Source organism: Ischnura elegans, chromosome 3 (assembly GCF_921293095.1).
Source record: "Ischnura elegans chromosome 3, ioIscEleg1.1, whole genome shotgun sequence".
NCBI classification, from domain to species: Eukaryota; Metazoa; Arthropoda; class Insecta; order Odonata; family Coenagrionidae; genus Ischnura; species Ischnura elegans.
Window position 1 is genome coordinate 2,642,636 of NC_060248.1, and position 18,851 is coordinate 2,661,486.

The 18,851-nt window shown below is 39.8% G+C and overlaps 1 protein-coding gene across 1 annotated transcript in view; it reads left to right on the forward strand.

Moving 5' to 3' along the window:
• LOC124155329 (protein FAN-like) overlaps window positions 1-18,851 on the forward strand; it is a 117,792-nt gene that overhangs the window by 47,241 nt on the left and 51,700 nt on the right. Inside the window, exon 7 of the mRNA XM_046529056.1 lies at window positions 9,135-9,297. Within this exon, the coding sequence (XP_046385012.1) occupies window positions 9,135-9,297 (163 nt within the window). The remainder of the gene's footprint in view (window positions 1-9,134; window positions 9,298-18,851) is intronic.

Here is an 18,851-nt window from a genome sequence, read left to right on the forward strand (position 1 = left end):
GGATTCTGCAAGGTTCCTGTGCACAAAGGAGCACGTTTCACCAAATACCATACAAGAACTAAGTACAGCAGACTCTGGATTATCCAGCTGCGGTTTATCCATGCACGAGTTTTACACTTTTTCGATGTTTTCCACAATCTTTAAAAAAATAAAATAAAAACGACCCATAAGCACCAGGATATTTGCATTTTAATGCTAGGCTACACCAGACTAAGTAATTCTATTTGAATTCCCTTCATATAATGGAATGGAATTCTTTCGTTTACTTGCTGATAAGGAATGTTTCAAGTCTACTTGGACCTCTGCTCTAGCATAGTAGATGACAGTGATTAGCGGCTGGAAAAAACTCTTGATTAATTTTTAAAGATTTTTCAATGTTTGACCAATCGTAAATCAGGAAAAATATTATTAATGATCTTTAATTGCATATTTCATTTCGCAATTATTGCTGTGGCCTCGCGTGCGGTTGAATACGGCCCAAAGGAACCAAAGATTTCGTCACACTCAGGCATGTTTACGCCTTGTGTAGGGCAGACTGGAGAGAAAGGGAATACATAGTAGAAGTGAAGAAGGCAGAGAGGGAAGTGGAAGTAGAGATAGCATGAGTCATAGTCAGGCACTACCCTGCGTGGACAATTTTCCATAAGTCCTGGTTTTCCGTAACCACTGCTATGCAATGGCGTAATTGCACGCCCGTTGCCATCATGGGAGTTCCGTATTCCTCTTTTCCAAGCATCACGGTGTATGTTCGCACTCAGTAATCATGGATCCGTGATTCGCTGCAGTTACAATCCAGAAAATGCGAGTGCGAGACGCAAGTGCGTGGCATGGTGCCTGACAGTGTAGTTTCGGACGTCACACAATGGTTTTGAAGCATCCGTGGGCACCACTTTTCTGAATCCGTGATCTTGCAGCCACAGATGCGTGGTTTTCGGAAACCAAGTACGACACGGAGCAGTAGGAATGAGAGAACGATCACGTCATCACCACGAAAAAGATCGCGATCAGGGAAGGAAAGCTCTGAATGAGAAAGCAAATTAAAATAGCCTACAATGTCATAAATAATATTTAATTGTTTCATTCACGTAAATTATGGAAATTAAATGATGTTCAAGTGAAAGTTTGGATTATTCTTGTTTTCCGATTAATCGTGCTGCCTCTCTCTCCCCATCATTAATTAGCCCATTTGGGTAGTCGAGAATGTGCTGTACTAACATCTCTGGTCAGTAAAACGCTTTCAATTTTATTAAAATACAATAATTAATCGTAGAGGGCGTAACTTGGTGGAAATCCATAATAGCAAGAATACAAGGATCAAGAACTTTGCTATTTCCATGTAATATTTTATTAGCACCGACCATGGTTTCGTTACAGAGTAACATTATCAAGGTGTTAATCCTTGATAATGTTACTCTGTAACGAAACCATGGTCAGTGGTAATAAAATATTATGTGGAAATAGCAAAGTTCTTGATCCTTGTATTCGTGTTATTAAAATACGTTAAAAAGTAAACATTTTATGAGGGTTTTCATGTATCAGTGTCATTTAGCATAAAGCTCCTTTAAATGCCTGGTCCTACCCAATGAGATTGGAATTAAATACCCAGTCCGCAGCGTGTTAATTTGAAGTCCTATTAGAAGGTATTAGCATCAAGCAGCAAAGTGGAATGGTCTTTAAGTGCCTTGAAACCTAATTTAGGTTTTTCTTCCCTGAAAATGAATTAACGAGATTACATTCTATTCCAAAATGATTCTGTCTCATCAGCGTTAAATTCTAGTTGTGGGGGAAAGGAGCCACTCTCAACCACAGATTGGAGTTCATCAGAAAATGTTGCAGCGACTGTGCTATCTCCACTTGCAGATTCACGTGAAATCGTAGCACTAAAACACGTAGCTCGAAATTCAAAATTCTGGAACCAATGAGAGCTTCCACTAAATGTCTTGGAGCAATCACCACCCTCATCTTTCTTTTTTTTTAGATTCAAATAAAGCCACAGTTTTGCACAAATAACTACCTGTGATAGAGGAATATAGTTCAACCATTTATTATAAACCCATATAATTAGTAGCCTTTCCATTTTTTCCAGCAATGAACTTTGCGCACGTGTTCACCGCTTGGCTGTAGGTGGTGTGTCTGATGTCTATGATGTTTTAACTTCATCTTTATTCAGAATAATAGTGTGGACTGTCGACGTCGTGAGCTTGAACTTACGCACAATATTGCTTTCACGCTCTTTATTTTCAAAGCAAGTGATCACTTTCAATTTCTCTTCTTGGTTTATGCTTTTCCTTGATAACCCCTTTACTTTTCTGTCTGCATTCCTATTTTTTGCCATTGTTCACTTGATTTTTACTCCGTATGGCCCTTTCAAAATCAACTTCTACTGCTGAACAACTGCCGCACTGTATTCCTGAGATGCCCTCGGCTGCTGGAAAAAATAAAGCCAATGTGTTTGAGATTCTCTCTCAGACCCTTTCACACGTTGATGCTATTCATACGCGACTGAGCATCTCCTCCCCGAGGACCTTGAAGACTGGATGGGTGGACCCTTGACATGACCTGCCTGATAACCTTTGACGGCAAATATGATGTCTCAAACCATATCGCTCTTAAAGAACTCATTTCCACTAGCTCCAAACTCAATCGATGATCTAACTAAACTGATGTTATTCAGTTAAGGAGACGAGGTAAATTACTTCAGTAGGTCGGCTGTCCAGATGCATGACGAGTAATGTTATTGGTAGAGGTCCATGAATTTCGCAAAATAACATGAAATAACCCGAAAAAATGCGAAATCTGTAAATAAAAACAAAATTTGTAAATAAAAACGAAATTTCGTGTTTTATTTGCGATTTTAGGTGGATTAGCGAAAAACTCAGATCTAATGAGTTATAATCTATTAAAGCCTATGCCTTCATTGTTTAACGCTGCCGACGTTCATTTGCTCTATCTCATTATGATTCCAAGGTCAATTGGGTTGTTTAGTCTCCCACATAACACATCTGCGTAAAATCGTGCACTGTGGTTATTTCTCCACCAGAATTTGCCGTTAAATTTATCACAGCCTCTGTCTTCGATTCCCATGTATCAATCCTGAAATATTTAGAATAGGGCGCTTTCTCACCTGAAGAATTAGATATTATGAATTTAAAATGAGCAGAAAGAAATTTAACGCGGCCGCGGAAGAGCGGAAATGCAAGCTCACGTGCGCGGTACACATCGATGCCAAGCAGTAATTCCAGTGACTCAACGCGACGCATTAGACAGCGTTATTGGATAACTTGTTGCAGGAAAACCTTGAGTGTGGGTCTAATGTAATAATTTCGTTGACTCAAACACGGCCGCTGGCTGGGACTGGGCCGCCGTTCACGGCACGGCCCACGGCGTGGCAGAGAGTCGTCTTGTCTCAAAGTGGCCTGAATTTCAAAAAGTGGCAAACAAATTGTCAATCGAAATATTTCTCCAAGTATTGCTGTTGGGGAGCATAACCTCTTCACGATATCAGAAGGGCTGTTGTTGACTGAAAACGATCCACCAGGTTATTTACCAGCATACACTTCTAAGTTGTAAGCATAAAATATTCTAGCATCTACCTCCCAAAGCAAAATTTAGTATCCCGTATTTGTTGGGCATACTTGGGATTTATTGCTGGAATGTGCAAAGACCTCGAAAATCCACAATTTTCTCATAAATGGTTGTGTATTCACCAATAATGTAAGAACTTTTACGATTGACTGTCAAAATTTTCAAATATCTCATGAATCGCAGCTATCCTATCAATTTTTTGTCTAATTTGCTGTTATTCTTTGTATTTTCAATAATTTTCACTAGCAAAAAATCACTGCCTGTATGCTAAAAAAGAATACTCCCAGTTTTGTGGCGGAAACTGGCACAGTTGAAACTTCAGCGAGAAGAGCACCTCCGATTTCTGTACACTCTCTAGTCAGAATGACCGTGTCCTCCAAATTTTATGGCTGCCGAGCAGCGAAGTGAATTCACTTTTCGAGAAGAGGCCTATTTATAACGAGCCGTAACTTAGAATATTGTGTGAAATCATTACAAGTAGCTTACTTTTTGTCAACTATAACGCGCTTGTAATTACAGCAGGAAGAGCAACAGTGGTTTCTCAGACATACTCCCATACAATTAGTTTTGACTTTCAAAATATCAAGCCGATTTTTCAGAAAAAGAACCTTCACTAGGAGTTTAGTGTTAGAAGCTACCCATAACAGCTTACATTGTGTCTATACAGGCAATCAGAGAAAAAGAATAGGCTAAGAGTGAGAATCAAAAATGTAATGCAGGCACTCACGTAGAGCCTGAGGGGCTCAGACCGCATGCATATGAAGCAAAAGTATCATATTCCAACCTTATGATAGGTTGATCGGGATATTCTGCGCGAAAATGTAGCCAAAAGAGGTAAGGAAAAGGTAGAGAAAATCTGAGCGCATTATTGAGAATTGGTCAAGAACTATTAAGAAAATACAAACAATGTGAGCCTAGCAAGCTCAGCGCGAGTTCCGAAGGGTTAAGGATATCGCATCTGCTTCTAAGCTTAATGAAGTGGAAAGTGAGGCTTGGGAGGCCTTTCGAGAAGTGTGCAGTAACTTTCTAGGGAACCATAAGTCACCTGATTACAAAAACATTGTGGACAGGTTAATTACTTCATTTCGTCATATGGGATGTAATATGTCCCTAAAGTTATACTTCCTGCATTGCCACCTGGACTTCTTCCCTGAAGTGTACAGGTTGGGGGAGGTCTCTGACGAACATGGAGAAAGGTTTCACCAGCAAATAAGAGGCATGGAGAGGCACTATTGTGGTAAATGGAGTGTGAATATGTTGGAATGTGACATGGGATACACCCTGTAGTAATTACAAGAGGAGTAGGAACACCAAGTGACACATAAGTTTTAAACTTTAACTTTTTATGCAATTTTATTTGCATGATTTATATTGATTTTTAATTGTAATGTGAAAATTATGATGGATGCAGAATAGCATCTTTGGGTGGATATTGAACCCCCCCACCCTCCTCCCTGCTAACTGGTACGTCCTGGAGAAAAACGGGTTATCAATTAAAACTAAGAAGTTCAAAACTTATAGGAATCACTTATTTTCGTTCATGGGAGCAAAAAAAAAGTTTCATTTTGCCGACCAGTTTAATCACATTTCATCAAATTATTTCCATGTTACCACAAAGTCAGCATTGCGTAGCTTAAGTAAACCACATTACTTTGACATGCGATTCCATATAAGGAAGAGAAAATTGCAAAAACTGCTTTATCATAAAAACAAAAGCACGTAGTCATAAGTTAATTTAGTTACTTATTGATTTTTAATTATCTAATGAAATTAAAAAAATATAACTTCGGTGTTCAAAAGAAACACACTCTGAAACAGTCCGTCTTGCTATTAGATAACCTAACTAATGGCATTGCATTATCATTATTAGTACTCTAGCAGTGGAATGGATACCTCATTTGATTGGTTGTATTGGTGGTAAAAATCTGAAATTTGAAAATATCAGATGAGCACTGACTTGACTGCTGATACTGATGCTACCAATACCATGAATATTGGCCAACACCTTATATCGGAATCGCTCCCTCCCTATTCAACACATCTACATCTACATAATACCCCGCAAGCCGCCTAAAAGGCGTGTGGCAGGGGATGTAAGGACACCAGCTGTTTGCAGCTATTTAAAAAAAAAAGAAGTGCTCTAACGAGGTTGGGACAAGCGTTTATTAAAGTCCTTTATTGTTCGGGGGAAAAACGAATTCCCATATCTATCCGTTCGGCAAAAAATCTCTCTTAATTTATCGCTTCTGTCGGACCTGGAAATATAGTGTGGCTCTAAGATTATGTTCTCTGTGTCGCTCTTAAAGATATCCATTCTTAATTGTTCAAGCAATCTAAGCCTAGCGCGCAGCCTCCGAGTCTCCAACGGCTCCCAGCCTAATTCCCTTAACATCTGGGTAACACTGTCTGTACGCCGGTACCGGTTTTTGACGAAACGCGCAGCCTTCCTTTGTATCTTATTCAGTTCGCGGATTAAGTCTTCTCTGCACTGGATCCCATACACTCGCTGCATATTCAAGGTGTGGTCGGACGAGAGCAAAATAGCACCTTTCTTTTACTTTCTCATCCGAAAATCTTCCCACAATACGCTTGACGAACCCTAATTTCTTCAGGGCTATGCCGCAAATATTCTTTATATGTGTTCCCCACGTGAGGTTCGAGGTTATCGTAACTCCCAGGTACTTCACTTCGTCTGTTGCCTTTATGCTAATGCCATCCACTGCATAAACATTGTTAGTGTTGGACGAATTCCGCAAAAAATGTACCGCCATGCATTTGCTCAGATTAAGTTCGAGTCCCCACTCTTGACTCCACAAATGAACGTTGTTTAAGTCCGATGATAGATTTCCATAGTCAGAGTGATCACTAATTTCGCGATAGATGACAGCGTTGTCAGCAAATAAACGTATTTTACTGCTAATGCGGGAGCAGAGATCGTTAATGTATATAATGAACAACAGTGGGCCGATTATGCTTCCTTGTGGAACACCTGATGTAACTTTTACAACATCAGAGCTAATTCCGTCAAGAACTACTTTTTGTTTACGATCTCTGAGAAAGTCGCGTATCCAGTTTACAACTGTTTCGTTTAATCCGCATGACTGTAATTTGCATAAAAGTTTGTTGTGAGGTACAGTGTCGAAAGCTTTCTTAAAATCTAGAAATAGTGCGTCAACTTGTCTTTTCGATTCACCGGATTTTATAACGTCGTGAAGAAAGAGCGCGAGCTGTGTTTCGCAGGATCTATTTTTTCGGAATCCGTGCTGACAGTCATGGAGGAAGTTACGTCTGTCCAAGAAAGTCATGATATTACTAACAACGATATGTTCAAGTATCTTGCCTATAATTGATGTTAGTGAAATTGGACGGTAGTTGCCTGGGTCATTTCTGTTTCCCTTCTTGAAAATGGGTGTAACGCTTGCAATTTTCCAGTCGGGCGGTAACTTCCCTTCGGAGAGTGACTTCTTGAATATGATCTCTAAGTAAGGCGCTATCTGTGGGGCTAACTCTTTGAGGACACGCGCGGGTATTCCCTCCGGACCCGGAGATTTACTATTCTTAATCGATTGTAGTTGTTTAGTTATCCCATCACGTTTTATAGATATTTCTTCCATCAAATCCTCTGTATATGGGATGTCTAAATTGAATTGAGTATCGTCAGTAGTGTATACACTTTCGAAGTGGGCATTTAAGGTGTTAGCTTTGTCAATATTTTCGGTGACAAGTTTACCATCTTTATCAAATAACGAATCTACGGTTGAATGTTTTCCCTGAAGCTCTCTCGCGTACGACCAAAAGGATTTCGGATTTTCTTCGAGTAATTCACCAAGTACTTTTTTCTTAAACTTTCGCATTGCAGTTCGCATTGATTTCTTGGTTATTGAGCATTGAGCAGCGTAACTTTCTTTTGCTTCAAGTTCCTTCGATTTATTACGAGACGTGATGGACTTTCTGTACAAGTTGTATAGTTTTCTCTGTTTCCTAAGTTCTCTTCTGACATCGTTGTTGTACCAGCGAGGTTCCTTATTATCACATTTCAGTTTTTGCGGAATATGTTCGTTGATTCCTTGGCGCAGAATTTCTAAGAAACGTGTCCATATTACATTTGTGCTTTGGTCCTTTGATGTAACAACGAATTTTTTGTAGGAGTCATTAAGCATCTCGCAAATCAAATCATCAAATGCATTAGAGGTGTCTGCTTCTTCAGAGACAGGTGTCCAATCTATATTTCCCACATACTCATTGAACACATTTTGGTTAATATTTGACTCAAAACATATTCTTTGTCCCATTTTTAAGCAATATGCATAATGACCATTCTGTCTCATACAAATGGTTGTCACTGGATGGGAACTTTTACCCTTTAATGGTGTAATACTGTATAAGCGTGTGTAAGAGGCGCACCCCTATTTTGAGCATCGAAGCTATGAAGAAAAAAATGTGCGGCATTTTTTAATTTTAATGTGCGGTGTTGCAGACATATGAAATTTCGTCTTTCAATGCTAATTGAAAGAGGAATTTTTGATAACTGTGGCAGTAATAGCGGTATAAGAGGGAGTAAGAATATAAGAGGGAGTAGAAAGAGTTCCGATCCTCTCTTCGCACACGCCGTTGCTCTACGATGCTAGTCCTACTCACGATCAATTTTGTTTAAAAGCTCTCGCAGGAGTATTGCAATAGAATTGCAGCCATGGAAATTTTTAAGGCAAAACACGACAGGCACACTGCATGAACCTTTCAAAGAGATTGGGCAACAATCAGGGCAATCTCAGCACCGTAGGATAATAATCATGTCATAGATTTAACGGAACCACACTCGGCCCTCCATCAGCTAATGCCTCTGCCATTTTTTTCCCTTTCCAAGACCCCACAGGAAAATATCAAGTTACAGGAGAACAATGGAAACGTGTTTCAATCTTACCCCATCTCACCAACTGACACGCACGAGGTTCTAAAAAGAATGAGACCTAATGCGACGTATATCTGACAGAATTTAAGTTTTTTAAGCTCTTATTGATTGACACAAAGATTTATAGTTAAAACAAGGCTACTAATATTCAACATAGTCCAAACAGCACAATTTTGGAAGAAACAAGCATAGCATAAGTGCATTCAAACATGACGAGACGGACTGGAAACTTCAGGCAACGCAAACTGCATATATCACATTGCTGCGCCATCGCCCCTTCGCTTTGAAGGCAACGACGTCACATGCAAGATCGGACATGTTCTTCCCTTGCTCCTTCGCTGGCTGGGGTGCTTGGAGAGAATCATGATGGTTGGCGGTCTGACAGCATTGCTGAATTTGAAAAAGTGCCAAAAAATTTTGTGAAGATTAAAAGAGCAAGCCATGGACTTTAATTCTCTCCCAAACTGCCTGCAACTTGGGTATAAATTTTTTCTGTGTGTTTTCAGTCATCGCTTCATCTTGGCTGTGTCCATCATCATGTGTTTGTGTTGCTGTTTGATTTTCAGTCCCATGTGGTTATGTATTTGATGATAGTATAGCCATCCCTCTGGTGTAATCTGTTGCACTTTGTATTTTGCAGTGTTGCTGACAGAACTTACAATGATTTAACGCAATATCCTGTTTTTCCGTGGGTCCTCAACGACTATTCCTCAAAAGAGCTGAATTTGGATGATCCTGCAAGTTACAGGGATCTCAGCAAGCCCATTGGCGCCCTCAACGACGTGCGCCTGCGCAGACTCAAGGTGAGCAAGAGAGGACGACCTTTCCTACACTTTAGCCCTTCCATCAGCCTTCACCCTCCAGACACATTCAAAACATTGAGTGAAGAGTTCTCGGGATCACCACCGGGTCAGGAACTCCATATTTGCCTCGGATGTTTCGATCTCCGACTCGGTCATCGTCCTCAGGGCTATGAATATGAATCATTCACAGCCCTGAGGACCGAGTCGGACATCGAAACGTCGGCAGATATGGAGTTCCTGATCCGGTGGCGATCCTGAGAGCTCTTCACTCAGTCCATTCGCCGGGAAAGCACGAAATCTTTATTCAAAACATTATATGGAGGTGGGTCAAAGGCCATTGTATTCAAACGCAAGCGGAGGGATGGGTGATTTAATGTTGACCTCAGTGTTTCCATCAAATATGTAGCGTATTTCTCGAAATAGAGCTCCCACCTCATAATTTTGGAGCCTTATATTATATTATATTATATTAATATGTACTTATATGTGTTTATTTATTTTCTCAGAAGAAGCAATACATCGTGATAAAATCATAAGTGTACAGGGCAGGTCAAAAGAAAAACAAATTCGTAAAGCAAATGAAATTCATAAAGGAAACACAAGGCTGTCGACAGCTGATAACGAGTAGTATCCTGTGAACTCGGTGACATTGAAGTGACAGGCGCTGGCTCACTGGCTGACTCACCATCAAACAAATCCTCCCCTCAACCGCACTCTAGTGGATGCCCATTACAAAAGGAGCTCGGCCTGTTTCACTACTTCTTTCATTTACTTACTGGCGCATATAAAATATCCAAGAAGGTGGCTCCCAATGCATTCATTTTGACCCTTGAACAGCCATGTTTCTATGTGTTAAAAAAAGAAGGAAATCCGATTTTTGTAGGTGGTAGAAGAGGAAAAAAATATTTCACCTAAGAATGTAACATAAAAATTGTTAGATCATTTAAATATTTCCTCAAAATGTTTTAGACAAGACATTATTTTATACACACAAAAAATTGAAATTCCTTCAATGATCAGTTTTAAAGTTATAAATGATTTACTTGCCATGTGCAAAAACCGGCAATTCCATTTAAATCTCCAACCTACGAGATGGGACTCTTTTAAATCTTCTCCATGCTTGAAGGGTCAAATAGTGTGTTGGCAACCACTAATTTGTGTTCTGTGCAGAATTCCAGGAGCCTTTCTCCTCCCTCATTTCGACTTCCTAATCCATATTTTCCGGTTATCTTTCCATCTTGACCTTTGCCAACAGCTTTGCAATTTCCTAAAACAACAAGGTTTTCTTCAACCCTTGCCTGTTTGATTGCTTCCCTGTTGATATCGTAGACATCTTCAACTTCTTCATCCTCTTAGTCTGTCGTGGGCATGTAAACCTCTACAACTGCGGTATCTACTGGCTTAGTCTCTAACTTTACCATAACTATCCTCTCATTGTACTGTGAGAAGCTTTTCACATGCATTCTGCCGCTATTTCTGAGCATTGTTCAAACCCCAACATTACCGTTTAGAGATCCTGTGTGGGTAATCCTATAGCATCCACTCCAAAAGTCTCCCTCCTCAGGCCACTTCATTTCGCTGATTCCTAGCACGTCGATATTCAATCTTTGCATTTCCAGCTTAAGTGTTTTTAGCTTACTGCAGGTCCTATGTAATCTCATGTTCCATGTAACCTATCCTCATAACTTGATCACAATGTAACGATGTACCCTCTCGGGTAGTCTCTGCCCAGAGATCCAAATGGGGGACCAGTTTACCTCTGGAATTTTTTACCTGAGAGAATTCCATCATGTCAGGTTATTTAGAGTTGGATTAGCTGCTACTCCTGGGGATATTAATGTGGTGGTTTCCCCTTGCCTTCCACGTCACAGTACTGCATCAATTTCATCAAAAGCACACGAGTTTCATTCTCAACAGCACAACACCATGTCAACCATTGCTATATTCATTTTTGCTGTGAAATGATAAAAGAATGTTACTTTGAATGTAGCCACATCATTGTTTAGGCAAAGGAGAAAGTCAAGTTTGGATTGCCTTGACAACTTCTTATGTCATTTATTATTATTATTATTTATTTGTCCAAAGACCATGTGCAAGAAAATACAGTGATATAGGACACGTCAAGGTATGGAGAAAATACATGAATAAAGCCATAGAATGATTTTAGAAGCCATTATCATCTTGTGGAGACTATAAGAGCTGTTGTCAGGTCCACCAATGACTCTGGAGTCCCATCTACCCGGTGCAATGACTTGCTCAGACAATGCAATCGTATGTGATTAAAATACGGAGCATGTTAAGTACTTTCTCAGGAACTTGAGTTGTAAGTTTGTAAATGGAAGTTCCTTTTTCTGTTATCAATTTAGCTTGGTACGATACCACTCTTTGTGAATCGAGGCCTATGTTTTTATCCAATGAGTTTAACCTGACTGTTGGCATTCATAATTCTTTGAAATGCATGACGGGAATGCATAGGTGAAAACGAGATCAGTATTCTCTTTAAGCCTTACACCGGTTATGCATACACTCATTTGAGGTGCTGGTATAAACAAATACATATTCAGAAAAATATTTGACCCTTACACTTGACTAAAGTGTAACATTATAATAATAATAATTCTTTATTAATTGCAGGACATTTGGTCAACATGTATAGAACAAGTCAAGTATGTACACAAAACAAAACATAAACAATGAAAGTAAAAATTAGAAATTCAGATGCAATGACATAAACTCATCAATAGAGTAGCAAGAATTGCTCACCAGATACCAGTACAAATACCCAGAGATTTAAAATCCTAATGGCCCATTTCTGGAATCTAAAAAGCCTAATACTGTATTGAGAGTGGCCCCAGACCACAATTCCATATTTCAGCCTACTGTGGATATAAGCATGGTGGACAGAAAGGGCCGTTTTGGTGTTGGTGAGCCCTTTGATCCTTCTTAGGAGATTTGTAACATCCATATGCCACTTTGGTACAAAGAATGTCAGTATGCATTTCCCAGGATAATGCTTCATGCTCATGTAGTCCCAGGAATTTCGTTTCATTGGAAGAACTTAAAATTTTTCCATTTTTCATCAGAAGTGGAGTAGAGGTTATTTTCCTTTGATGGGTATGAAACTGTCTATGGATACTTATGGATAAAAATTAGAGATGTGCGAATAGTATCTAGCGAGTAGTAGGGAAACAACTCCCACAAATTTCCAGTTCACAGTTCCTAGCAGTTACCGTGAACAAAAATATAACATGAGTCGAGCACATCAGTAAATTGCGCAACAAGCTTAGTTCAACATGCTTTCTCACAAGAAGCATCAGGCACACTGTAAATAATGATGACTTATTGTCTATTTACTACAGTGAATTTTATTCTCACAATATTTTCAGTCTCCTGTTTTGGAGTTCCTCTCCTTATGCTACTGAAATCTTCAAAATTCAGAAGTGCATTTTAAGGCTGATGTGCAATGCAATGCCCCCCACCTATGATGCACCCCACCTCCTCTTCCACTCTTTAAAAAACTGTCTCTCCTGCCACTCTCATGCATATATGTATATCTATGTCATTAGCATGCATGTACAAAATAACATTCTTCTTCTTGAGATGGGTCGAATAGCAGATTTCTCGAACTCGAATATCGACATGGAATATTAAATCATTGCTCTAATATTCGAATACCTTGAATACTAAACGATGAATGCAGGAATGTTTGACTCGGTTGCCTATGCAGCAGGAAACACAAGATTTTGGGGAGTAATTTTGGTTTCCTTTACAGTATTCGAACAGGAATTTAGCTGATTAATGGAATATTTTAATTTTATGGAAACCATTGGGCATATACCGTATTTGACGGCATATAAGACGCACTGGCATATAAGACGCACCCTTATTTAGAAGGCTACACACAAGGAAAAAAAGTTTCAATAGTTCGCACGACAGCGCCGTACCACAATAACTTAAAATGTGGTTTCTTTTAGTTCTCACGTTTCGTAAAAGCCAAATAAACAATCATTGAATGCAATTAACAAACGTATTTTTATTAAGGAAAATTAACAAACGGCAAGCTATTTTGACCATGATATGTAAATTCCAAAAATGAACAATTGAGTGAACGGCAAGCAATCGAACATAATACAAAATAAAGCAGAAACAATAAAAAATACAGATTCAAGGAAAACGTTGCCTATCATGAAATTAGACTTTAACCACTTTCAAAACCAAAAAAAATCCTTTTCACTGTCATCATCATCATTGAAAACGAGAATATCGTCATCACTACTGTTTTCGTCATCGCTAGTATCACCTTCTTCGAATAATGCGTCGTCTTCTGTTCCGTCAAGAGCATTACTGATTCCGCACTTCTTAAAGGACTTAACAATTATTTCAGCCTTTACGTCCTCCCAAGATCTTTTTACCCACTCGCATACTTGTGAAATAGAGGGCCGCTTCATTCTACCTGAGGGTGTGAGGGCGTGATGTGCCTCTCCTATCCACTTGTTCCATCGTTCTCGCACTTTTTCCTTAAATGGCTTATTCACCGATACATCTAAAGGCTGCAATTGGCTAGTCAGTCCACCAGGAATGACAGCTACCTGGGTTTTTAATTCTCTTGCATTATTCTTTATGGTTTCAGTTCTATGGGCGCTAAAATGATCCAAAACCAAAAGAGAGGGTTTTCTTAAGAGTCCACCAGGTCGCCTCGCCCATACCTTCTGTAACCACAGTTTCATTCCAGCTTCGTCCATCCAGCCTTTCGGATGAACATGAACAATTACACCCGTTGGAAGTTTTTCTTTCGGATGAGTTTTTCTTTTGAATATGAAAAACGGCGGTAGTTTTGTACCATCAGCACAACATGTTAGAACTACCGTATATCGGGTTTTTTCATGACCTGTGGTTTTTATGGTTATTGATTTAGACCCTTTAATACTCACAGTCTTGTTGGATGGTACATCAAATGTGAGTGGAATTTCATCCATATTTCCAATTTGACCGAGCTCAAAAGAAGTTTTCTTGCGTGCATTTATAACAAACCTATGAAATGCTAGTATTTTTTCTTCATAATCTGCGGGCATTTTCTGCGCAATTTGTGCGCATTGATAAGCCTTGCCTTTTCATGAACCTGTAGCACCAGCCCTCAGACCCTGAAAAGTTCTGAATCCCATGTTTTTCTGCAAATCCTTTGGCCTCATTGATTATCATTTTGGTTGAAACACTTATCCCAGAATTCCTCTTATCTACCAGCCACATTTTTACAGCATTTTCAAGCTCAGGCCAAGATGGAGCTGGGCATCGAAGGTTATGTTTTTGGTTTTTAGCAGTCTTCAGTTGATCTTCCTGCAGTCGCCAAGTACGTATCATTTTTTCGGTAGGTGGTGGACCGAAATGCCTTGCTGCTGCTCTGTTTCCATGCACTTTGGCGTAGTTTAAGACTCCTAGTTTATACTGAATTGTATAGCTTAATCTCTTGTTTCCTGTAGTCATATTTTCCAGGGTATTATTTTTAAGCAAACAGTTTTAAGCACAGACACCGACACGTTTATACAGAGTAGCACCGATACCGACACTTGTGTCGGGCGTCATACGTTGAACAAGTAGTATGTACAATGTTGTACTATGTGCTACTCCCCGCTTCTCCGCACCGAGGGCGGAGCGAGCGCTGCTAGTTTTGTCTGCTTTTTGACGGGAACGGTGCGGTGTCGGAAGGAAACCACCCCAGTTCTCTCTTTTGAGCTATATTTTTGCTGTCAAAAGTTTAGTTAAACCTGATAAAATAATTATGGTAGATGTAGAAAAAGTTGTGTGCGTCTAGACCTTTATCCGAGCTAAAAATAGCATTCAGTATTGAAAGTTAACCTGTGTCCTTCACGTATAAGACGCAGGTAGCTTTTTTGAGACCAAATTTAGGAAAAAAAGTGCATCTTATATGCCGTCAAATACGGTAGTTGATTCAACTAACATCTATTTCAAATATCCTAAGGGGACACACTACCTCGCAAAAAAATGATTGCCTGCCATCTCGGCATTTACACTGCTACGATGGATTTCTGTCTGATGTATACATTCTTATCTACCAAACGCCATTTCAGTGGCACGCCCATCTGATACTCGGCTTCATCCAACTTCTTATTTTCAACAGGTAGCTCGCTTTACCCCCACTCCTGCTGTCAAGTGCTAGCGGACAATCCGAGGCATTTTTCAAAATACACTCGCTTCTCCACTGGATTTTCTTCAATTATTTTCAGGCCATCTTTGGAAGTTCTCATGAGATAAGCAGATGAATTGGAATTGGTATCAGGGAGAAACCAAATATCCTGAGAAAATATCCCTTTGTCTGTGACTGTGATAGTCGAGATTTATACCATAACTCATATATTGTAATTCGATATATGTTTTCGGAAAAATATACTGCATCAACTTCCGAGAAGCTCACCTGCGAGGATATCGAGTTTCGCCAGAATGCTAAGTCTCTGTCGTATTTTGACATTTATTTCCTTGAGTAAAATGCTATAATAAAGTCAGAAATGCGTTGCATTTGGTCTTATGTATTCTTTTTTAAATTATGCGCACATTACTAATATTTCAATCCAATAAAGGTGTAATATCAACCGATGAAAGTCATTGTTAGACACCTTTTGGGCTAATTTATGCCTTATGCACTGACTGGTTAATTTTACCCTTTTTGTATTTTTATAGAGTCCCTGCGTATTGCCTCCTCGGAGGGTATATATACTTCCTCTCGGTGGTTGGTCAGTGGGAGGGAAGGTCAGAAGAGAGAAGTCAGAGGAAAAATAAGAAAGTATACCATTGATTAATGAAAAACATCTCATAATTCCTGGAAATGGCATCAAGTAACTCACCTTAATCATTATGTCAATCAGTTAGTCATGATGATTAGATTTGATAAGCAATGACATTTTGCAAAAGTTGCAGAAAAATAACCACATAATACACAAAGGCTAGTATGATGCAGGTCAATTTTTCTTTAACGAAGTTGTATTCTTTTATACAAAATCATGATACTGTACACCTTTAATATTTTTTGACTGACAGATATCATGAGATACTTCTTTAATTGATAATACCGTATAAGCGCATGTAAGAGGCGCACCTTTTTTTCCCAGAAATTGCAAGCCAAAAATGGGGGTGCGTCTCTTATACAAACTTCTTATCTTCCCCACCTTCCCTTCACCGGTGGCAAGTCCAAGGGGAACTGAGTGGCCTTGGTTTTCAGCGTGAGTCAGTCATCTGAAACCCTGGGTCAAAAGCAAGCGGCAGGCAGGGGAGTTTCTCCCTTAGTGAAGTATTTTGAAACTGCTCCTGCTTGCTTTTCTTGAATGCATCGCGCCGTCACGTCGGTACCCCAGGGGTGAACATGGAAAAGATCTCATGGGGTTTTTTGCTCCAGAGGGCACGCTAAAAAGTGGGCAGCATTTACACTGCAAATAGTAATTGCATATCAAACGTAGAGAAACGCGTAGCTTTGAAGGACATACCTGGTTAATAGTCAACATCTGTCTTGCCGAGCAATTTCCATTATGCTGAGGACCTGATTTTTCAAAAATCATCTTCACACACTAATATGAGGATTTTTGCAACTGAAAATTATATTGGTGTCAAAAGCTGCGCTTTAAAAAATTCGAACGAGTGTGTTCATTGTTGGACTAAATTGTGGATGGAAGAAATCAGAAATGCTTATAAGTGAAGAGGGCTGAAGGAGTGGTCGAGGGGAAGGAGTGCGCTCCCTCCCCTCCGTATTTCAAGCTACGAAGCTATGAGCGAAGGAGCAAGGGAAGAACACGTCCGATCTTGCATGTGACGTCATTGCCTCAAGTTTCCAGTCCATCTTGTCTTGTTTGAATGCGCTTATGCTACGCTTGTTTCTTCCAAAATTGTGCTGTTTGGACTTTGTTGAATATTAGTAGCCTTGTTTTAACTATAAAGCTTTGTACCAAACCATTAGAGCTTAAAAAACTTAAATGCTGTCAGATATACGTTGCGTTAGGTCTCATTCTTTTTAGAACCTCGTGCGTGTCATACAATTGCTGAAAGATATCGAGATATCTTCAAGCTCAGTAAGTGACTCACCTAGCATTTGGCCTCCAGAAACTAGGAGAATTGAACCTGAGACCGAAAAAGGTCAGTTGGTGAGATTGGGTAAGGATGAAACACGTTTCCATTGTTCCCCTGTAACTTGATATTTTCCTGTGGGGTCTTGGAAAGGGAAAAAAACGGCAGAGGCATTAGCTGATGGAGGGCCGAGTGTGGTTCCGTTAAATCTATGACATGGTTATTATCCTACGGTGCTGAGATTGCCCTGATTGTTGCCCAATCTCTTTGAAAGGTTCATGCTATGTGCCTGTCATGTTTTACCTTAAAATTTTCCACGGCTGCAATTCTATTGCAATACTCCTGCAAGAGCTTTTAAACAAAATTGTTCGTGAGTAGGAATAGCATCGTAGAGCAACGGCATGTGCGAAGAGAGGATCGGAACTCTTTCTACTCCCTCTTATACTGCTATTACCGCCGCAGTTATTAAAAATACCTCTTTAAATTAGCATTGAACTCTTTCTACTCCCTCTTATGCTGCCATTACTGCCACAGTTATCAAAAATTCCTCTTCCAATTAGCATTGAAAGAGGAAATTTCTATAACTGTCGAAATTCCAGGCATACGTCTGCAACACCGCACGAATGCAGCAAAATTTTTTTCTTTATAGCTTCGATGCTCAAAATAGGGGGGTGCGCCTCTTACACATGCTTACACAGTAATCTCAGTGTGACACTAAGGAACTCTTTTCACTAATGATAGGTACATATCTGCTATTTTTAATCAACTTGCCTGATATCGCAAAATGTTGAGATGAAGCAAACAAGCGAGGGTCCCATCCCTACCCACCGGGGAAACACTAGGGAGCGCCAACGCATCACAGTCCCCAGCATTCAGCAGAGAGTAGGAGACGGACGTCTATTTCCATCTCTGGGGGCAAATCTTCCTTGCTGGTGGACAGCATTGGTCCGCCACCACTCTTCATCCTCTCCTGCCTTTCATTTGCCAGCTCTTTCTGTTTCCTCATCTTAATATTACCCCGACTCTTCCTCTATTGCTTTGCAGTATGCTGTGAGGTAGAAAAATTATCCGGTAGATTGAGGATTATGACCCAAAGTAAGTCACTGGACTTGTAACCAAGCTAAAAATAAATACCCATCACTACAGCCACAATTGATAATGCTACGTATATTCACAAATTTCCTTACCTTGCCACGAAATAACAATTACAGCTAATCCACCACCATTGCAGAGTTGTTGTAATTGTTACCGCTACCCTGCCGAAACCAAAAGCTTCACAACAATAATTCCATTAACATTCCATCAACTTGGAATTTTTGTTGTGAAGCTTTTCATTTCGGCATAGTAAAAAAGATTTACTTGTATTGCACGACGCGAATCACATCTCATCTTGTATGGAAAATGAAGGGAAATACGCTTCATGGAAAATCTCTGGCCGCAACATAATCACGAAGGTTCTTTGCAATCTACCACCAAAATGCACTTTA